The 23,605-nt window shown below is 43.7% G+C and overlaps 1 protein-coding gene across 1 annotated transcript; it reads right to left on the bottom strand.

Moving 5' to 3' along the window:
* Nucleotides 1–14,258: 14,258 nt before the first annotated feature.
* On the bottom strand, nucleotides 14,259–20,936 carry LOC127312523 (uncharacterized). Its single transcript, XM_051343041.2, has 18 exons — nucleotides 20,768–20,936; nucleotides 19,792–19,963; nucleotides 19,468–19,695; nucleotides 19,252–19,338; nucleotides 19,072–19,161; nucleotides 18,868–18,994; nucleotides 18,636–18,736; nucleotides 18,383–18,551; nucleotides 18,148–18,269; nucleotides 17,436–17,663; nucleotides 17,283–17,340; nucleotides 17,127–17,202; nucleotides 16,911–17,037; nucleotides 16,622–16,779; nucleotides 16,041–16,113; nucleotides 15,761–15,955; nucleotides 15,327–15,420; nucleotides 14,259–15,211 (listed from the first exon to the last, which is right to left on the bottom strand). Exons 2-18 carry the CDS (start codon nucleotides 19,864–19,866, stop codon nucleotides 14,409–14,411), a joined length of 2,811 nt encoding a protein of 936 aa, XP_051199001.1. The 5' UTR covers nucleotides 19,867–19,963; nucleotides 20,768–20,936; the 3' UTR covers nucleotides 14,259–14,408.
* Between the last annotated feature and the right edge of the window lie 2,669 nt (nucleotides 20,937–23,605).

Genomic DNA, 23,605 nt, shown 5'->3' with positions numbered 1-23,605 from the left:
TTGTGGAGCTTGTTAACTCCGGCATTGAGGGTTCGTGTAATCCTACGCAATGTGTTCATCATCCAACAAGAGTGTAGAGAATGCATTTATCTATTCTGTTATGTGATCAATGTTGAGAGTGTCCACTAGTGAAAGTGTAATCCCTAGGCCTTGTTCCTAAATACTGCTATCGCTGCTTGTTTACTGTTTTACTGCGTTACTACTCCTGCAATACTACCACCATCAACTACACGCCAGCAAGCTATTTTCTGGCACGGTTGCTACTGCTCATACTTATTCATACCACCTGTATTTCACTATCTCTTCGCCGAACTAGTGCACCTATTTGGTGTGTTGGGGACACAAGAGACTTCTTGCTTTGTGGTTGCAGGGTTGCATGAGAGGGATATCTTTGACCTCTTCCTCCCTGAGTTCGATAAACCTTGGGTGATCCACTTAAGGGAAAACTTGCTGCTGTCCTACAAACCTCTGCTCTTGGAGGCCCAACACTGTCTACAGGAAAAGGAGGGGGCGTAGACATCACCGCACTACATCCCGCCGCCATCAACCTTCAACGTGCTTCTGGGCTCCTACTGGTTCGATAACCTTGGTTTCATACTGAGGGAAACTTGTCGCTGTACGCATCACACCTTCCTCTTGGGGTTCCCAACGGACGCGTGCTGAACGCATATCAGGCTCTATCATGTATGCCATGCTATGTACTAGACCGGATATAGCACATGCTGTCAGTTTGACTAGCAGATATCAAAGTGATCCAGGAATGGAACACTGGACAGCGGTCAAGAATATCCTGAAGTACTTGAAAAGAACCAAGGATATGTTTCTTTGTTATGGAGGTGACCAAGAGCTCGTTGTAACCAGTTACACCGATGCAAGTTGGAACACTGATCCTGATGACTCTAAGTCACAGTCTGGGTACGTGTTTATATTGAATGGTGCTGCAGTAAGCTGGGCAAGCTCAAAGCAGTGCACGGTGGCGAAGTCTTCAACAGAATCGGAGTACATAGCGGCTTCAGAGGCTTCATCAGAAGCGGTATGTATGAAGAGGTTCATTGTAGAGCTCGGTGTGGTTCCTAGTGCATTGGACCCATTAGTCATCTACTGTGACAACATGGGTGCCATCGCCAATGCACAAGAACCAAGGTCACACAAGAGGCTGAAGCATATCAAGCTGCGTTTTCATTCGATTCGCGAGTACATCGAAGATGGAGAAGTAAAGATTTGCAAAGTACACACTGATCTGAATGTAGCAGATCCGTTGACTAAACCTCTCCCTAGGGCAAAGCATGACCAACACCAAAGTGCCATGGGTGTTAGGTACCTTACAATGTAATCTAGATTATTGACTCTAGTGCAAGTGGGAGACTGTTGGAGATATGCCCAAGAGGCAATAATAAAAGTGGTTATTATATATCTTTATGTTTATGATGAATGTTTATATACCATGCTATAATTGTATTAACCGAAACATTGATACATGTGTGATATGTAAACAACAAAGAGTCCCTAGTATGCCTCTTAACTAGCTTGTTGATTAATGGATGATTAGTTTCATAATCATGAACATTGGATGTTATTAATAACAAGGTTATACTCCCTCCTTCACAGTTTATTAGGCGCGCGCGTACCCCTAGATCATCAATTTAACCTATATAATTTAAATTATATAATACAAAAAATATATCATTAGAAAATAGAACATCTGAACTTTTTAATGATATAATTTTTATAATATATAACTAATGCTAACTTGATCAAATTTGCAACCTAGGGGTACGCGCGTGCCTTATAAACTGTGAGAGAGGGAGTATCATTATATGAATGATGTAATGGACACACCCAATTAAGCGTAGCATAAGATCTCGTCATTAAGTTATTTGCTATAAGCTTTCGATACATAGTTACCTAGTCCTTATGACCATGAGATCATGTAAATCACTTATACCGGAAAGGTACTTTGATTACACCAAACACCACTGCGTAAATGGGTGGTTATAAAGTTGGGATTAAGTATCCGGAAAGTATGAGTTGAGGCATATGGATCAACAGTGGGATTTGTCCATCCCGATGACGGATAGATATACTCTGGGCCCTCTCGGTGAAATGTCGTCTAAATGTCTTGCAAGCATATGAATAAGTTCATAAGAGACCACATACCACGATACAAGTAAAGAGTACTTGTCAGGAGACGAGGTTGAACAAGGTATAGAGTGATACCGAAGATCAAACCTCGGACAAGTAAAATATCGCGTGACAAAGGGAATTGGTATTGTATGTAAATGGTTCATTCGATCACTAAAGTCATCGTTGAATATGTGGGATCCATTATGGATCTCCAGATCCCGCTATTGGTTATTGGTCGGAGTGAGTACTCAACCATGTCCGCATAGTTCACGAACCGTAGGGTGACACACTTAAAGTTGGATGTTGAAATGGTAGAACTTGAATACGGAATGGAGTTCGAATATTTGTTCGGAGTCCCGGATGAGATCCCAGACATCACGAGGAGTTCCGGAATGGTCCGGAGAATAAGATTCATATATAGGATGTCATTTTATGTGAATTAAAATGTCGCGGAAGGTTCTATGGAAGGTTCTAGAAGGTTCTAGAAAAGTCCGGAAGAAACCACCAAGGAAGGTGGAGTCCACATGGGACTCCACCTCCATGGCCGGCCAACCCTAGTGGGGGAGGAGTCCCAAGTGGACTCCCCCTTAGGGGGCCGGCCACCCCCCCATATGGGAGGTGGAACTCCCACCTCTAGTGGGAGTCCTAGCTTGGGTAGGTTTCCCCACCATATGGAAGGTTTTTGGTTCGGGTCTTATTCGAAGACTTGGAGACCAACACTTGGGGTTCCACCTATATAATGAGAGGCCAAGGGGAGGGGCCGGCCACCCCAAGAACCACCAAGGTGGCCGCACCCCTTAGTGGCCGGCGCCCCCTCTCCCCAAACCCTAGCGGCCTCTCTCCTCCACCACGTCCCGCATGCTTAGCGAAGCTCCGCCGGACTTCTCCACCACCACCGACACCACGCCGTCGTGCTGTCGGATTCAAGAGGAGCTACTACTTCCGCTGCCCGCTGGAACGGGGAGGTGGACGTCGTCTTCATCAACAACCGAACGTGTGACCGAGTACGGAGGTGCTGCCCGTTCGTGGCGCCGGAACCGATCGTGATCAAGATCTTCTACGCGCTTTTGCAAGCGGCAAGTGAACGTCTACCGCAGCAACAAGAGCCTCATCTTGTAGGCTTTGGAATCTCTTCAAGGGTGAGACTCGATAACCCCTCGTTGCTACCATCTTCTAGATTGCATCTTGGCTTGGATTGCGTGTTCGCGGTAGGAATTTTTTTGTTTTCTATGCAACGTTATCCTACACTTCTCAACATAATGGGATTGCGTTAGAGTAATCCCACTCTCGTTCTTAATAAGCTTGATGTTCAGAATCACATCAGCTTCTCCCAGGTCTTTCATATCAAAGCACTTTGACAAGAAAGACTTGACCTCGTGTATTACTTTCATGTTTGTACCAAATATCAGAATATCATCCACATACAAACACAGTATAACACCTTCGCCCCCACCATGGCGATAGTAAACGCACTTGTCAGCCTCATTGATAACAAAGCCTACAGAAGTTAAAGTTCTGTCAAACTTCTCATGCCATTGCTTAGGTGCTTGTTTCAGGCCATATAAAGATTTCAGAAACTTGCACACCTTACTTTCTTCACCTTTTACTACAAACCCATCAGGCTGATCCATATAGATTTCCTCTTCCAACTCTCCATTAAGAAAAGCTGTCTTTACGTCCATTTGATGAACGATAAGACCATAAGAGGCAGCCATGGACAGTAGTACTCGAATGGTGGTAAGTCTAGCGATATGTGAATAGGTGTCGAAGTAATCTTCGCCTCTCTCTGTGTGTAGCCTTTAGCTACAAGCCGCGCCTTGTACTTCTCAATAGTACCATCAGGTCTTAGCTTCTTCTTGAACACCCATTTGCAGCCCACAGGCTTGCATCCATGGGGTCGTTCTGATAGCTCCCAAGTTCCATTAGAAAGAATCGAGTCCATCTCATTATGAACAGCTTCTTTCCTGTCATCTGCATCTGGAGATGCATATGCTTCTGCAATGGACGTGGGAGTATCATCCACAAGGTACACAATGAAATCATCACCAAAGGATTTTTCAATCCTCCGTCTCTTGCTCCGTTAAGGAGCTTCATTGTCATCCTTCTCAGTAACATTCTCATGTGATTGTTCAAAATACTCATTAGATGGACTAGACTCAGGAATTATCTCAGTAGAAATTCTAGCAATGCTATGCATATCTTTCATAGGAAACATATTCTCAAAAAATGTTGCATCACGAGATTCCATAATAGTATCAACATGCATATCAGGTACCTCGGATTGAACTACTAAAAATCTATAGCCTATACTCTGCGGAGCATGACCTAGAAAGATACAATCCACTGTCTTTGGTCCGAGTTTGCGCTTCTTAGTAATTGGAATATTGACTTTCGCCAAACATCCCCACGTGCGCAAATACGAAAGTGATGGTTTTCTTCCAGCCCACTCCACGTAAGGGGTTTTATCTTTATTCTTGTTAGGAACTCTATTCAGGGCATGCCATGAAGTCAACAAAGCCTCCCCCCACCATGCCTTTGACAAACCAGCAGTGGCTAACATGGAATTCACCAAGTCAGTCAGTGTGCGGTTTTTCCTCTCGGCAACCCCGTTTGATTGGGGCGAATAGGGAGGCGTCCTCTCATGAATAATGCCATGTTCCTCACAGAATTCATCAAAGATTTTAAGAAAATATTCACCACCACGATCCGACCTAAGACGCTTGATCTTTCTCTCTAGTTGATTCTCAACTTTGGCCTTATAAATTTTAAAGTAGTCTAAAGCTTCATCTTTAGTTCGCAACAAATAAACATAGCAAAATCTAGTCGCATCATCAATCAATGTCATGAAATATCTCTTTACACCTTTTGTCAACACACCATTCATCTCGCATAGATCAGAATGTATGAGTTCTAGAGGTGCCAAGTTTCTCTCCTCGGCCGCCTTGTGAGGCTTCCGAGGTTGCTTTGATTGCACACAACTATGGCACTTAGAACCTTTGGCAATGGTGAAATTCGGAATTAAACTCAAACTGGATAGCCGAGACATTAAACCAAAATTAATGTGACATAAACGAGAATGCCAAACACTGGTATCATCACTAACATTGCCACAAATATGGTTCACAGACTTATTACTGAAATCAGAAAGCGAAAAGCGGAACAAGCCTCCGTACTCATAGCCTTTACCAATAAATTGTCCAAACTTTGAAACAACTACTTTATTCGACTCTAAAACAACCTTAAAGCCATCTCTGCATAGAAGGGAGCCGCTAACGAGATTCTTGTTCATAGTAGGGTGATACGTCTCCGACGTATCGATAATTTCTTATGTTCCATGCCACATTATTGATGATATCTACATGTTTTATGCACATTATATGTCATTATTATGCATTTTCCGGCACTAACCTATTGACGAGATGCCGCAGTGCCAGTTCCTGTTTTCTGCTGTTTTTGGTTTCAGAAATCCTAGTAAGGAAATATTCTCGGAATCGGACGAAATCAACGCCCAGCATCCTATTTTGACACGAAGCTTCCAGAACACCCGAGAGCCGCCAGAGGGGAGCCCTGGTGGGCCCACACTTGTGGCCGGCGCGGCCAGGGGGTAGGGTGCGCCGCCTTGGTGTGTGGCCCCACCAGGACTCCACCGACCTTGCCCTTCCGCCTATTTAAAGCCTCCGTCGCAAAAACCCTAGGACGATTGACGAAACCCGCAAAAACCTTCCAGAGCCGCCGCCATCACGAAGCCAAGATCTGGGGGACAGGAGTCTCTGTTCCGGCACGCCGCCGGGACGGGGAAGTGCCCCCGGAAGGCTTCTCCATCGACACCACCGCCATCTTCATCACCGCTGCTGTCTCCCATGAGGAGGGAGTAGTTCTCCATCGAGGCTAAGGGCTGTACCGGTAGCTATGTGGTTAATCTCTCTCTCTATGTACTTCAATACAATGATCTCATGAGCTGCCTTACATGATTGAGATCCATATGATGATGATTGTAATCTAGATGTCGTTATGCTAGTCAAGTGAATTTTATTTATGTGATCTCCGGAGACTCCTTGTCCCACGTGTGTAAAGGTGACAGTGTGTGCACCGTGTGGGTCTCTTAGGCTATATTTCACAGAATACTTATTCACTGTTATGAATGGCATAGTGAAGTGCTTATTTATATCCCTTTATGATTGCAATATGTTTTGTATCACTATTCATCTATGTGCTACTCTAGTGATGTTATTAAAGTACTCTATTCCTCCTTCATGATGTAATGGTGACAGTGTGTGCATCATGTAGTACTTGGCGTAGTTTATGATTATGATCTCTTGTAGATTATGAAGTTAACTATTACTATGATGGTATTAATGTGATCTATTCCTCCTTTCATAGTATGAAGGTGACAATGTGCATGCTATGTTAGTACTTGGTATAGTTGTGTTGATCTATCATGCACTCTAAGGTTAATTAAACATGAATATCGAATGTTGTGGAGCTTGTTAACTCCGGCATTGAGGTGCTCTTGTAGCCCTACACAAATAGCGGTGTTCATCATCCAACAAGAGAGTGTAGAGTGGTTTTATTATGTGATCAATGTTGAGAGTGTCCACTAGTGAAAGTATAATCCCTAGGCCTTGTTTCAAATACTGCAATCTCCGCTTGTTTACTGTTTTACTGCATGTTTACTTACTGCACGCCAGCAAGCACTTTTCTGGCGCCGTTACTACTGCTCATATACTTATTCATACCACCTGTATTTCACTATCTCTTCGCCGAACTAGTGCACTTATTAGGTGTGTTGGGGACACAAGAGACTTCTTGCTTTGTGGTTGCAGGGTTGCATGAGAGGGATATCTTTGACCTCTTCCTCCCTGAGTTCGATAAACCTTGGGTGATCCACTTAAGGGAAACTTGCTGCTGTTCTACAAACCTCTGCTCTTGGAGGCCCAACACTGTCTACAAGAATAGAAGCACCCGTAGACATCAAGCACTTTTCTGGCGCCGTTGCCGGGGAGGAAAGGTAAAAGGCACTCATACTCCGGTTCCAGGTAACAGTACTTTTCTGGCGCCATTGTGTTTGTGCTCAAAGCTATTTCCTTTAGATTCTGCAATTGCAACTTTTTGTTTCTTGTTTACACTAGTTAGGCATAATGGAAAACAACAAAAATATGAGAGATCTTTATGAACTTTATCTTGAATTAGGACATGATGTGTTTGAAGAGAGAATTAAAAAACCCATGGAACTTTATATGCATGCTAATGGGAATGTTATTAATATGAATGCTTTGAACACTATTGTTGCTAATGCTATGGAAAATTCTAAGCTTGGGGAAGCTGGTTTTGATGAGCATGATATTTTTAGTCCCCCAAGCATTGAGGAGAAAATTTACTTTGATGATACTTTGCCTCCTATTTATGATGATTATAATGATAGTAGTCTTTTGGTACCACCTGTTATGGAGGATAAATTTGATTATGATTACAATATACCTCCTATATATGATAGCTACTTTGTTGAATTTGCTCCCACTACAACTAATAAAATTGATTATGCTTATGTGGAGAGTAATAATTTTATACATGAGACTCATGATAAGAATGCTTTATGTGATAGTTATATTGTTGAGTTTGCTCATGATGCTACTGAAAGTTATTATGAGAGAGGAAAATATGGTTATAGAAATTTTCATGTTACTAAAATGCCTCTCTATGTGCTGAAATTTTTTAAGCTACACTTGTTTTATCTTTCTATGCTTGTTGCATTATGCTTCTTGAACTTGTTTATTTACAAGATTCCTTTTCATAGGAAGCATGTTAGACTTAAGTGTGTTTTGAATTTGCCTCTTGATGCTCTCTTTTGCTTCACATACTATTTCTTGCCAGTGCATCATTAAAACTGCTGAGCCCATCTTAATGGCTATAAAGAAAGAACTTCTTGGGAGATAACCCATGTGTTATTTTGCTACAGTACTTTGTTTTATATTTGTGTCTTGGAAGTTGTTTACTACTGTAGAAACCTCTCCTTATCTTAGTTTTGTGTTTTGTTGTGCCAAGTAAAGTCGTTGATGGTAAGGTTCATACAAGATTTGGATTACTGCGCAGAAACAGATTTCTTTGCTGTCACGAATCTGGGCAAAATTCTCTGTAGGTAACTCAGAAAATTATGCCAATTTACGTGAGTGATCCTCAGATATGTACGCAACTTTCATTCAATTTGAGCATTTTCATTTGAGCAAGTCTGGTGCCTCAATAAAATTCGTCTTTACGGACTGTTCAGTTTTGACAGATTCTGCCTTTTATTTCGCATTGCCTCTTTTGCTATGTGGGATGGATTTCTTTGTTCCATTGACTTCCAGTAGCTTTGAGAAATGTCCAGAAGTGTTAAGAATGATTGTGTCACCTCTGAACATGTGAGTTTTTGATTATGCACTAACCCTCTAATGAGTTTGTTTCGAGTTTGGTGTGGAGGAAGTTTTCAAGGGTCAAGAGAGGAGGATGATATACTATGATCAAGAAGAGTGAAAAGTCTAAGCTTGGGGATGCCCCGGTGGTTCATCCCTGCATATTTCAAGAAGACTCAAGCGTCTAAGCTTGGGGATACCCAAGGCATCCCCTTCTTCATCGACAACATTATCAGGTTCCTCCCCTGAAACTATATTTTTATTCGGTCACATCTTATGTGCTTTACTTGGAGCGTCTGTTTGTTTTTATTTTTGTTTTTATTTGAATAAATTCTTGTGTGGGAGAGAGACACGCTCCGCTGGTTCGTATGAACACATGTGTTCTTAGCTTTTAATTTTCATGGCGAAGGTTGAAATTGCTTCGTTAATTGTTATATGGTTGGAAACGGAAAATGATACATGTAGTAATTGCTTAAATGTCTTGGATAATATGATACTTGGCAATTGTTGTGCTCATGTTTAAGCTCTTGCATCATATACTTTGCACCTATTAATTAAGAAATACATAGAGCTTGCTAAAATTTGGTTTGCATAATTGGTCTCTCTAAGGTCTAGATAATTTCTAGTATTGAGTTTGAACAATAAGGAAGATGGTGTAGAGTCTTATAATGTTTACAATATGTCTTTTATGTGAGTTTTTCTGCACCGGTTCATCCTTGTGTTTGTTTCAAATAACCTTGCTAGCCTAAGCCTTGTATCGAGAGGGAATACTTCTCATGCATCCAAAATCCTTGAGCCAAACACCATGCCATTTGTGTCCACCATACCTACCTACTACATGGTATTTCTCTGCCATTCCAAGTAAATTGCTTCATGTGCTACCTTTAAACCTTCAAAATGCTTCTCAATTTGTGTTAATTTTTTATAGCTCATGAGGAAGTATGTTGTGTTTATCTTTCAACCTTGTCATTTACTCTTGACAGACTTTCATAATGGACTAGTGGCACATCCGCTTATCCAATAATTTTGCAAAAAGAGCTGGCAATGGGGTTCCCAGCCCCGATTAATCAAACTTCATTAATAATTCTCTTCACATGTTTTGCTCTGATTCATCAGTAAGCAACTTAATTTTGCAAATAGACACTCCTCCATGGTATGAGATTGATGGTAGGCACCCGAGGATTCGGTTAGCCATGGCTTGTGTAAGCAAAGGTTGGGGGGAGTGTCACCCATAATAAAAACTAAAGTACACGTGTAAACAAAAGAGAAGAGGGATGATCTACCTTGCTGGTAGAGATAACGTCCTTCATGGGAGCCGCTCTTGAAAGTCTGGTTGGCGAGGTAGTTAGAGTACCCATTACCATTCGTTGACAACAACAAACACCTCTCAAAACTTTACTTTTATGCTCTATATGATTTCAAAACTTAAAAAGCTCTAGCACATGATTTAATCCCTGCTTCCCTCTGCGAAGGGCCATTCTTCTACTTTTTATGTTGAGTCAGTTCGCCTATTTCTCTCCACCTCAAGAAGCAAACACTTGTGTGAACTGTGCATTGATTCCTACATACTTGCATATTGCACTTGTTATATTGCTTTGCATTGACAACTATCCATGAGATATACATGTTACAAGTTGAAAGCAACCGCTGAAACTTCATCTTCCTTTATGTTGCTTCAATACCTTTACTTTGAATTATTGCTTTATGAGTTAACTCTTATGCAAGACTTATTGATGCTTGTCTTGAAGTACTATTAATGAAAAGTCTTTGCTTTATGATTAAGTTGTTTTCTCATGTCATTACCATTGTTTTGATCGCTGCATTCATTACATATGCTTACAATATTATGATCAAGGTTATGATCGCATGTCACTCCAGAAATTATCTTTGTTATCGTTTACCTGCTCGAGACGAGCAGGAACTAAGCTTGGGGATGCTGATACGTCTCCGACGTATCGATAATTTCTTATGTTCCATGCCACATTATTGATGATATCTACATGTTTTATGCACATTATATGTCATTATTATGCATTTTCCGGCACTAACCTATTGACGAGATGCCGCAGTGCCAGTTCCTGTTTTCTGCTGTTTTTGGTTTCAGAAATCCTAGTAAGGAAATATTCTCGGAATCGGACGAAATCAACGCCCAGCATCCTATTTTCACACGAAGCTTCCAGAACACCCGAGAGCCGCCAGAGGGGAGCCCTGGTGGGCCCACACTTGTGGCCGACGCGGCCAGGGGGTAGGGCGCGCCGCCTTGGTGTGTGGCCCCACCAGGACTCCACCGACCTTGCCCTTCCGCCTATTTAAAGCCTCCGTCGCAAAAACCCTAGGACGATTGACGAAACCCGCAAAAACCTTCCAGAGCCGCCGCCATCGCGAAGCCAAGATTTGGGGGACAGGAGTCTCTGTTCCGGCACGCCGCCGGGACGGGGAAGTGCCCCCGGAAGGCTTCTCCATCGACACCACCGCCATCTTCATCACCGCTGCTGTCTCCCATGAGGAGGGAGTAGTTCTCCATCGAGGCTAAGGGCTGTACCGGTAGCTATGTGGTTAATCTCTCTCTCTATGTACTTCAATACAATGATCTCATGAGCTGCCTTACATGATTGAGATCCATATGATGATGATTGTAATCTAGATGTCGTTATGCTAGTCAAGTGAATTTTACTTATGTGATCTCCGGAGACTCCTTGTCCCACGTGTGTAAAGGTGACAGTGTGTGCACCGTGTGGGTCTCTTAGGCTATATTTCACAGAATACTTATTCACTGTTATGAATGGCAAAGTGAAGTGCTTATTTATATCCCTTTATGATTGCAATATGTTTTGTATCACTATTCATCTATGTGCTACTCTAGTGATGTTATTAAAGTACTCTATTCCTCCTTCATGATGTAATGGTGACAGTGTGTGCATCATGTAGTACTTGGCGTAGTTTATGATTATGATCTCTTGTAGATTATGAAGTTAACTATTACTATGATGGTATTAATGTGATCTATTCCTCCTTTCATAGTATGAAGGTGACAGTGTGCATGCTATGTTAGTACTTGGTATAGTTGTGTTGATCTATCATGCACTCTAAGGTTAATTAAACATGAATATCGAATGTTGTGGAGCTTGTTAACTCCGGCATTGAGGTGCTCTTGTAGCCCTACACAAATAGCGGTGTTCATCATCCAACAAGAGAGTGTAGAGTGGTTTTATTATGTGATCAATGTTGAGAGTGTCCACTAGTGAAAGTATAATCCCTAGGCCTTGTTTCAAATACTGCAATCTCCGCTTGTTTACTGTTTTACTGCATGTTTACTTACTGCACGCCAGCAAGCACTTTTCTGGCGCCGTTACTACTGCTCATATACTTATTCATACCACCTGTATTTCACTATCTCTTCGCCGAACTAGTGCACCTATTAGGTGTGTTGGGGACACAAGAGACTTCTTGCTTTGTGGTTGCAGGGTTGCATGAGAGGGATATCTTTGACCTCTTCCTCCCTGAGTTCGATAAACCTTGGGTGATCCACTTAAGGGAAACTTGCTGCTGTTCTACAAACCTCTGCTCTTGGAGGCCCAACACTGTCTACAAGAATAGAAGCACCCGCAGACATCATAGGGACATGCTGCACGTTCCTTAGCCGCACGATCTTCCCCGAAGTGAACTTCAGATCTACTGTGCCAACACCACGAACAGAAGCATGTGACCCATTCCCCATCAAGACGGAAGAATCCCGGACGACTTGGTAAGAAGTGAACATGGATATGTCAGCACACACATGAACATTAGCACATGTATCAATCCACCAACATGGAGATTGAAATACTGAAAGAACAGTAAAAAGATTACCGTACCCATCAGCATTGCTAGCGGTCACCGTGTTGACTTGCCTCGCCTTTTTCTTGCGGTCTGCCCTCTCTGGACAGTCCTTAAAAAAGTGGCCAGTCTTTCCACAGGTAAAGCAGCTCAGATCTGCTTTGTTTATCATCTTCTTCCTCTTGAAGGTTGTAGTCTTCATAGGCTTATTGAAGGAGGGCTTGTTATTCCCTTTATTCTTGCTGTAGGGTTTCTTCTGCACCATGTTGGCGCTAGACTGACCCTATCCTTTCTCAGTAGTATCCTTAGCCCGAGCTTTCTCCTCAACATCAAGAGACGCTATCAGATTTTCAACTGATATTTCCTGTCTCTTGTGTTTGAGAGTTGTGGCAAAGTTCCTCCATGAAGGGGGCAACTTAGCGATGATGCATCCAGCCACAAACTTGTCACGTAAGGCACACTTAAGGAGTTCAAGCTCTTTCGCAATGCACTGTATCTCATGAGCTTGTTCGACTACAGAACGGCTGTTCACCATCCTGATGTCGTGGAAGCTCTCCATGATGTACAATTCACTGCCAGCATTGGTTGCACCGAATTCAGCATTTAGTGCATCCCAGATCTCTTTACCGTCTACTATGTGCATGTACACATCACATAGACGATCAGCAAGAATACTCAGAACGCATCCGATAAAGAGAGTATTGTCTTCCTTGAACTTGTTCTGATATTGGTCAGATATAGTTCCTTCAGGTAAGCCATTACTAACTTGGAATACTTTCAGATGAGTAAGCCAGAGCGTGGCCTTAATCTGCCACCTCTTAAAGTGCACACCGGTAAACTTATCCGGCCTCAGTGCATCAGCAAAACCAGCCATAGTTAACTCAGGAAATTGCCTACAATTAGGTTTTTGGATTGTTGGATAATTAGGCACAATTTCCATGATTAATTTCAGAATATTAAGCATGACGACAATAACTACTAACATGTGAAACTCGAACATACTAGATGCAGTGATCAACATGAACAGTAGCAGAGCAGACAATACAACATCCATCGCTAAACAGATCGAGATATGTCGCACGTACCGATCTGGTGGAGGTGGCGGTGAAGGTGTAGCAGACGATGTCGCAGCAGTAACATTGTTGATGACAACGTTGTTGACGACGGGGACGACGGGTCGAAGCAGACGGCGTTGAAGACGACGGTAGGCAGCACCGCCCGACTTGGACGGAAGGCGACCCGTGATGAAGAACTTGAGCAGTCGCGCAGAGCGCTTCCCAAAAACCTAATTTGGACGAGTGGTTCCGGAGACCTGCTCTCCCGTTCACCGATGCACGTCGGCGCGCGGGATGGAGTAGGCTACGATGGCGGCGCAAGCAGAGACGGTAGCCGGGCAAGAGATTATATAGGCTCAGGAAACCCTAGGCAACGTGGGGCACACCCACATCGCGTGCACGTTTTCGAGTCGGTTACAGATAGCCCACGGTCCGGGAGCGACCCGAACCGACTAAGTCTCGGCTCGAGGCTCAATCCACTTACCACGAGCGCGGCGCGCGTCAGGACGTGTCGAGACGAGACGAGCGAGGAGGAGGAGCGCGCGTGAACCACTCCTATTCTTACTCACTTACTAGTGGTGGAACAACCCACCTTATAAGGTGGTCTAACTTTCTCCCAACTTTCCATGTGGGACTAAACTTCTCACATCTTGCCACTCCCTAGTGAGCTGCCACCAACTTGGGCTCAAACTCACAAGGCTGCCACTATATGGGCTTTGAGATTTATAGGAAAATCTGAAATCTTGTATGAGCCACTAAGTGCAGGCCCAATATTTCAACAGCTCTTACAACTCAGCAACCAGCTAAGATAGCATAATGCATGTGCCATAAATCTTGAGTTTGTCAAAGCAATTCGTGAAGGCCATGAGCAAAATTTTAAAAATACTGATGTATTTGTCTATTTCATTCTCCTCTTTTCCGCACATTCCCATACGTACAAACCGCTAGAGTTCACAGTGTAAAACACCTCCGTCAAAATGACACCACCCGCGTGTATACAATTAATTCCTACAGGTCAATCAATCTACTCCGGCGGCGTCGCGAGGTTGAGCACCATGTCAGGCCCCTTCTCCCCATCGACGGAGAACTCGTCGGGCACCGGCACGCCCAGCTCCTCGCACACGAGCCGCACCACGCGCCGTGTCACGCTCCCCAGCGACATCCTGTTCAGCGTCACCACGATGGCGAACGCGTGCTCCGGGTCGCAGAACCCATTCGACCCGCCCATCCCGGAGTGCCCGAATCCTGTCGGGGCGCAGCCAGCCTTGCCGTACCTCCTGAACCCGAGCCCAAACTTGCCGTCAGGGTGGATCATGCCCGAGTACTCGCCCACGCCCATGAAGGCGTCCAGGATGCTGCCGCTGCTGTTGGTGAACATTGTGCCGCCGGTGCTCCCTGCAGCTGCCGACGCTTCGCTGTCGGCGTCGCTGGTGCGTAGCTGGGCGTACTCGCCCTTGTCAGGCGTGCTGCCGCCCTTCTTTGCGGAGCCTTTCTTCTTCTTCTTGGGCGCGGCCGTGGGGAGCGTGGGGATGTGCACATGGCTGCCCAGGGGTGGCTTGGAGGAACTGGAGTGCGGCGGGGGAATGGTGCCGCTGGCTCCCAGGGCCGCGTAGTACCGAGCAAGCGCGCGGGCAGATATATGCCCGTTGCCGGCGGGGATGATGGCACGGCGCATGTTCAACGTGTTAAACAGAGCCGGTACACCCGCCGCCATCTGCACGATACTGCTCAGCAACTCCGGTGGAACGTCCGGCCCTGGCTTCAACCCTGATAGCTTCTTGATTTCTTCCATGTCGACTGTCAGTGCCGCCAGGCGAGATTCAACACCTGAAGAATAACAAGATTTTACTCAGCATATACAGGACTATTTGTATGATCATGGAAAACTAAATAACAGATCATGTGAACAATCTAAACACTGTTATTTCTATCTGCTGCGTACCTGGAGGAATGCCGATATATAGCTCCCCTTCAATTTGAAGAGGACGAACAATAGCCTCTTCTAGGATCTCCTGGAACTTCTTCCCAGACGCATGCTATTTTTGTCAAATAGCAGTGTTAGGATTCATGAAATCAAGCTATAACAGTAGCAATACAACACAATTTCTTAGATTAATTACATTTACTTAGCCTATAACCTAAAAGGTCAACTATAACTCGTTTGGGACTTGAATTTAAATTTAGCCGACCCTTGGTCAGATTACGAATTAGTACAATCATATGACACTGATCCTCCCGTCTTCTTGATGGCTTCTTCTAATATACAATGACGCATGCCAGTTCGAGAAAAAATAAATGACACTGATCCAATTATGAAGGCTCATTTATCTAAAAAAGATGCAAGGTTCGGTTTATGTCAAGGTAGGGGAGACATACCTCTATGAGACCGCCACAGAGCCAACCAAAGGATAGGTAGTGATAAATTTGTGATGAACCAGGCTCAGTTTCAGGCGTAGATTTTGCAATCTGGTGTAGCGTCTCTTCCCAGTCACATACCGACATAGGATCGGTTTTGACTACATCTCCCAGTGCATTTTGCAGACCAGATGTATGATTAAGAAGATGATGCACCTTCATTAGGAAGTGGCAAATTAGTCTGTTAGTGAAGTGGACAACCATGCCTCATCAAATAACAGAAGTTCAGAAATTTGTGTACCTTTATTAGCTCCTTTTTGTTAGTTCCGAATTCCGGCCATATATCGGCAACTGTTTCGTCATACTTCAACTTCCTAAAAGATCAGAGCATGCTGTCACTACATAGCATATAAGCATAAGGTAACATGGAAAAGATGATCAATATTCCCGAACTGTATCATGCACAAGTAGCGGAGGTCTGAAGGATCTGCTCCACACACAAAGTAGATGCTACAAGACTAAGTTAGAAGCCCAGATCTTTTAGGTGCATTAGAACCTACGTACATAATATTTTTTTTAAATTAAAACATATGTGGCTGAGTCTGTACTTCAGAATAAAAGTGAACTGTGCGCAGTTTTGCTTTCTCAATATACAAAGATGGAACAACTTTTTTTACTGAAAAATGTAGACGCCAATTAAAATAAAGTGGCATGCTACCATGCTCATACTGTCAGGCCATTTTTTGTTTGCACATGTAAACTAAGGTTAACATGAAAGGACCAACAATTTGTATATATTCTACAATATAATTTAACCTGGTGGCCTGCAATCAGATTTGGATTGACATGTGAAATAACTCAGTACGGATATGAACCACTCACCCTTTGTCAACAAGCCAATGTACCATCCCAGCAGTGATACCCTTTGTCACTGAGAAAACTGGAAACAGAGAATCAGGTTGAACAGGACGAGGGTCATACTTCCCTAAGGAACCCGCAGCAGTATCTATTATGACTTTTCCGTCTTTATATGCACATACCTGTGAAAGAAAGACCAGTAAGCCTCCATTGCAACAAGCTAACGAGATGCAGATATTAGTGCTGAACTGATGATATGGCAGAACAAATGTATGTTACATCAATGTCATGGCATGTAAATGAGTCAACCCACTTGTATTCCCAAAATTTTCTCACTTCCCATCTCAAGTAGAAGATTCCTCAGTTTAGACTCCACTTCAGAGTTAACAGGCGAGTCATAAATCCACTGACTATTTGTTGAAGGCCCACGCGTTATACTCCTGATATAAATGAAAGCACAGAATAGAAATTTATATAGAATGGTTCACCATAAAGCTGCTGCAAACCACTGACATGACATGTGTCTTACCCTAGCAAAGTGGATTCAGCGAATGGCCTCATGATGTCAAGATAAACTATCCTAACATTTAGTGAAGCTGAGAGCCCTGCAGGTATAATTGAGACAATGTCACTGCGATGCTGGGCCGTTCAGAGGGATGGATACATTCAAGAGACAAGGAGATACCTCTAAGAAGATTTAACACCCTCATAAATATTATTGCATCCCCAGGGAAAGCATCAACCTGATAGCGACAAAATTTTCATTTAAAATCAGTCTCTTGCTTGATAAACTCAACACAGCTTACAGGAAAGTTGTTAACAGAGCATGCCGACTCACAGGATTAAAATGTTTAACCTCCTTCTTGTTCAGTTTCATCTTTTCTTGAAGGGCTTTGGTGTTCCGTTCTCGCTGCTCATTCAGTGCTTTAATGTTCTCCTTTGCTTCATCTGCTGTGGTCGACTGGCGAAAGAATATTGTGGCAATATCCATAGACTGCTGAGGCATGTCAACCCGCAGCTTAAGCCCCATCTCTGCAAAGGCTGATAGCAATGCCACTTGGTCTCCCTACACATTGACCCAAGAATTGTGAAATGCATAAATTTAACAAAATAATGACAGGCTGATAAAAATAAAAAACAAAAGGTATAATAAGGAGAATATCTTGCAAAACGTTATTTATCAGATTTTGATACTTCAAATTATTAGTGACTGTGATCACTTGATGTTGCATGACACTTGAAAAAACAGAGTAAAAACAAAGCATGGTTACTAATTCTATCTGGTTTATGGTTGTTGAATGTGGCGTGCCATTTCTCAGTGATAAATGATTAATGACTAGAAATAATAATACTACACAAATAGGGTAGGAAGATTATAAGACAAGTTTGTGTGCGTTCAATTGCAATATGTGAAAAGTTTGCATTTACTCCAAAGGAAATGGCTGTCTGCTTATATTTTATAGCTAACAAAAGATACAACTTCTCTTGATTAACTCTGTTCCTTGTTGCGATGCCATGACTGTTATTTGAAAGATCAAAGTGTTACAAACCTCAGCGCATGACAAAAACATCTTTGCTAGTGCCTGCCTCATTGATTGTGATATGCGTTTCGTGAGTCCAAAATCAAGGAGAATCGGTTTGTGTGGAGGTTCCTTGCTAACAAGGAAATTGCCTATAGAAGAAAGTTCATGTTAAGATGAATCTATGTGAAAGCAATACAGAGAAATCCAATGGAACAATCAGATAAGATAATAGAAGTTCCTAAGAGGCATAGAATTGAAATACCAGGGTGAGGATCGCCATTGAAGAAACCGTCAATGTATAATTGATGAGCATACGCACGGGTTATCTCTTCAACAAGTCTTTTCTTATCAACACCATATGCTTCCAGTGAATCATTGTCATGTAAGCGGATCCCATCCATATATTGCAAAACTAGAACTCTCTCAGTCGACTGATACAAAAGAAGCATGGGTCAGATGATGGTCACGTGATTCACAAGCACAATTTTTTTTTAAAAGCAGAATAGGCGATAGACCTGGATAACTTCTGGAATAAGTACATCAACATCACTGGAAACACTGCCAGTTCCACCTTCAGTTTTCTGACTAAGGTTTCTGGAGACAGTCCTAGTGTTCTCTGCAAGAATTTAATTTCGCATCATACATTACCACGATGACCTCTTTATGAGTGCCTATAACTAATGACAAGAGAATTTGGTAACAGATGGAGAGGAGCACGTGCTTAAGAATCTGAGCAAGGAGAACTACCTGCTTCATGATTGAAATCAAGCTCCTTTGGTGCCTCCTTGCACCATTCATCAATCATCGGATTGAAATCATACTGAGGTTCTGCCCATGCAATCCATTCAATTAGTGATTTTGCGTTCTTCAGATCCTGATTACCGATGAAAAACTGTCATAGCAATCCTACTTATTTTACAAAACACTATTTCCAGCAAAAAAAAGAGGAACCTCTAATATGATCTCTTTGATACCATCATGCTGAATTTTCACAACTACTTCTCTGCCATCTTCCAGAGTTGCACGATGAACTTGTGCTATCTGTCAAGAAGTGTTCACGAAGATTCACATGAGCATACAATAAATTTACATCAGAGAATCTATAGTTCATTTGGGAGCAAAACAACTTACTGATGCAGTTGCAAGAGGGTTATTGTCAAAATTAGCAAATAGTTCACTCATGGGTTTCCCAAGTTCTTTCTCGATGGTTCCACGAACCTGCACACAGGGGAAAAAAGAAATTAAGATAAATTGCGTTGCAGTTATGTTATATGATGTCAGTTCGATTGGTCACAAATGAATGGAAATACTTATGAGAAACTAACTTGAATGAACAAGTATGCATACCTCTTCAAGGGGGCGTGGAGGAAGCGAGTCCTGCAACTGCTTCAGGACAGTTATGTATGGCTCAGGAAGCACATCGGCTCTTGTGGACAAATACTGACCCATTTTCACCCATAGACCTTCTAATTCTATCATCAGGTTGAGAACACGGCGAGCATTTCGCTCGTGTGTCTTTGCCCATATAGAATTCTTTTTAACAGCACTAACCCATTGCACTCTCTTCTGAACAGCCTGCTCATACCTCAAGAAGTTGTTAATCTGTTCATACCAGAACAACAGAAGATACTGATTGATGAAACAACAGCATAGAGAGAAGCAGAACCACACCTTATAGTCAAAGTAGACAAACAGTGCCAATGAAAAAACTTTGAGGCGCCTGGATATGATGGTTCCCCATCCCATTGGAGGTCAGCTAGTTAGGAGAAGAGGCGGCAAGAGAGTCTGGCGCTGCGTTGGCAACTATAGCTTGGTTCCTAGCAGGCCAGTTTGTCTTCTGCAACTGCAATGCCACAAGTTCAAGAACGCAAAATGAAATCAGCAACTTTCTTGGCCTTCAAAAGTGAGTTGAACTGTTCAAGATTTTTAAACTCATTATCAGGGCAGTTATTCAGAGAATACTTGACATGATAAACAAATTCGCTTGCGTTGATTAGCTTTTCACTTCCTAGCATTAATGCAACTAAATGCAGAGTAAAACTTTAAAAGCAAGAGCATACTTAAAAAAGAAGGCCCAAGCTCCCGGCTTAACACAAACTATGTGACATGAAAATGGGATGATGAGCAAGTGGTAGTTTCCAAGACAACACCGCTTATAACAACCACAACCACCGCAGAAGAAAAAGCACAACATGCGGCAACAGAAAAAATGCAGAATCCTGTGCTGCGTGTACGGTGGTAGCAGTACAGCTACGACTGTTCTTGTCCCCTCCTTTCCTAAAGAGTTCCCCCACATATGGGTACAGATTACAGAAACTTCGCTCAAATAAGCATGAACAATAAAATCCATTAAGGAGACGATGAACACCAACCATTTGCTGAACAAAACAGGGGTCCAAAACGCAGGCGATATCTAACTCAATCACCAACGGCATGCGGAGATTTCTTAGCATCAAAGCGACGATTTTTTTCGCCTGATCACATCCAGCTGCGTGTGGAACCCCCACAAACGAATCCCCTCCCGGCCATCCACGACCACGGAAACAAATTTTGACCCCCAAGGCGGCAAATTTTATGCTCCACTAGATCGCCAGAGACGCAAAATTATCCCCCGAGAAATCGGCAAAGAGGCTAGAGACCAAATTACCTCGATTCGTGTCAGTCGCGGAAGCAAATCGGCGAATTCCCCCGGGGATCCGACGACCTGGGAAAAGAACAAAAAAGGAAAAGGCAGCTAGGAGTATTTCTCCGCGGGATTGGGGGAAAAAAGGGAAAAAAAGTTTTTGTGAGGTTTGGTCGGAGCAGTGTACTTGAGCCAGTGCGCGAGGTATTTATTCCAGGCGGGTGATCTTGCCCCTAAGCCCTTACGTCATCTCGTTTTTATATCGGAATTGCTCTGCACACGACATTTCCTGTACGAATCCCGTACGACTGTATCATCCAGTGATCCTTGTTGATGCAGCTATTTAATCCAAGGGTTATGTGCCACGGTCGGACAAAAATCGGACGAATTTCGTCGTACATGTAGCAGTGCTCTTTTTATATTTGCAGCCGTGTGTTGTCCTAGCGATCACACGAGTTCTAATCATCACTCGTCAGTCGGTCAATCTTACATTCCACTTAAATAAATCATCATCTAGAAGCAGCAGTGCAACAGGAGCGAGACTGTTCCTTTATTCTTTTGCAAGTGAAGGGTACCATCGACTCTACCAAGAAAAATGGAACATGATGAGATCATGTTGGTTGGGGTATATGATATGGTTGTCCGGTTAATTGCACCTCTGGTTGGTGACAAGTTGTGTATGTGAACCCCGCAAAAAAGTCAGTATGTGAAGCGAAAACTATAAAAAACAAACGTTCACCGCGAACCCCTAGCTCCCTTATCGTTCCCGGGGCACCCGAGCGGCTGTCCCGCCACCGACTGCGGATTGGACCGCGGTGGCGACAAGCCGTGGTGCCAAAGGCGCCCAGGATCGATCAGGCCACTACATTTTTTCTTTGGGTGGCAGGGGAGGTCACATCGGATATAACCGAGGGCAATGGTCATGGCAATGCCCCCCCCCCCTGGCCAGGCGGCGGCGGCTGGCAACAACTTCTCCACCTCGTTGTCAGCAGAGGCTAGTGCGGAGCTGATCTGCACCACCCAGCGGTGACCTAGCCGGATGTGAGTACGGGAGGCGTGGCAACCGGTGAAAACCGAGCTCCAACTGCGGTTAGGGCGGGTAATGGCGGCATCTTTGCGCCGTTGAAGGTGACGACTTTGTAACCATAGCATGTTCGCCGCTCAGGCTGCTCCGGGGGAACCCCTAAATCTGGGTCTCCTGAATCAGACGATGGCTCGTGTCTCTCTCCCTCCTAGGGCATTGTTTTAGGAGCAAGGGCTAGATGGGGAAGGCAACAGGTGGAGCAGTTGCATATGCCATGTGGACGATGGTAGGTCTCGCTGGCATGGTGAAGTGGTGTCTCGGTGACGACATGTCCTGATGTACCCGCGCAAGATGGGATTGATTTGTGGTTCTAAAGTGACGGGTTTTGTAGCATGGGCATGAGGTGCTCGCTAAGCGTCTCGTAAATCGTATGAGCGTTCCCGTTTTGCCTAGAGAGCATCTCGGGATATCCGATGTTCTGGACTCTTAGTTATTGAGGGTTTTCATGTTTTTAAGATATATGACCATGTTGGCATGATCTCCACTCATTCTCGGATGTATAGGTGTTGTGTAGTAGCTTCGTTTGTTTGATGTATGGTCTTTATTAGATCATTGTTAAATAAATTAATAAAGAAGGTCATATGCATCGATCGATGCATAGGTTGGGACATATTCTCCTTTCCCAGAAAAAAAATGTGAGAGGAAGTATATGAAAGGATCCGAAGAAGGTGGAAGGACAACAAAACGAGGTTGGCAGCAACCCATGAGAGTCGTGATGACACAAAGGATTCTCGACACGAAGCAAGTGTTCCAACTCTTTAGAAGGCAAAATGCGTATCCCACTAAATCATAATATCCTTTATTCGGGACGCGATATTCTAGTCGACAGGGTGAGGAGGGCACAACCATTTAACCGGTATTTTCGTTTCTTCCTTTTCCACGAAAAAAAGGCCTAAGACCATATATTATTTAAAACTGCTCTTACAATAACATATTTACAAGAAAAGAAAATAAAACTCAAAAGTTTGAAAAGTTATCATCTTCCACATGCATTCCTTGATGGCACGCTTTGAGTAAAGCTCGATACCACCTCCCACGATCTTAGGAGATCATCTTCCCGGTGGACCGAAAGATAATCTCAACTCCTGCCAAAAAGAGATGGGGAACACAAAACTAGAAAGCTCCCCGACAAAGCATGCAGTATCTAGCCCTAAGCTTCATCAAGCCAAGGTGAAACTTGAAGAGACTGCTACTTGCGACATAAAAGATTTGAAAATTTGACAGTGAATTTTGGCATGCACCCGGATTTGGAAACTGAGCCTAGTGCATAAAAGATCATGCATTCACCCACACTCGCACACACTTGGTTCGACTAACACAAAATTCGTAGTACAGCTGATAACTTGCATTGCGAGACTTCCAATGGTCAGCAGCACCGGTAGTCATTGTGGGACGGCGGAGTCGCTGGCCGGTTGTGGGCGGTAGCTCACCAGCAGCTGCATGCGTGTGGTTGTCACCAACGCCCCTTGTACGCAATGTGGGTCAAATGAATCTTGTTTGGGGGCGTTTTTGACAGCCACATGTCGTGCGCCCCGTTGAGAAGCGTCGCCCGGCCTCGCGGCTTCGCGTGAGATTCTTCGCCACCGTCTCGTGGAGGTCGCGCCGTCGCCGCGCAGATTCGTGCGACAGGGAGAGCCACACGTACGCCACGCGCACGCAGCGGCCGCCGTGAAAATGAGTACCGTAGATTTAAAATCTTCGAATTATTCTAATTAAAATTTAGATAATCTATATTTACATGCTATTTGCTATACTATATTCTACATCGTATCTGGAGC

The sequence above is a fragment of the Lolium perenne genome, chromosome 7 (assembly GCF_019359855.2).
Source record: "Lolium perenne isolate Kyuss_39 chromosome 7, Kyuss_2.0, whole genome shotgun sequence".
In the NCBI taxonomy this organism is placed as follows: Eukaryota; Viridiplantae; Streptophyta; class Magnoliopsida; order Poales; family Poaceae; genus Lolium; species Lolium perenne.
This window is presented reverse-complemented; position numbering and strand designations above follow the sequence as displayed.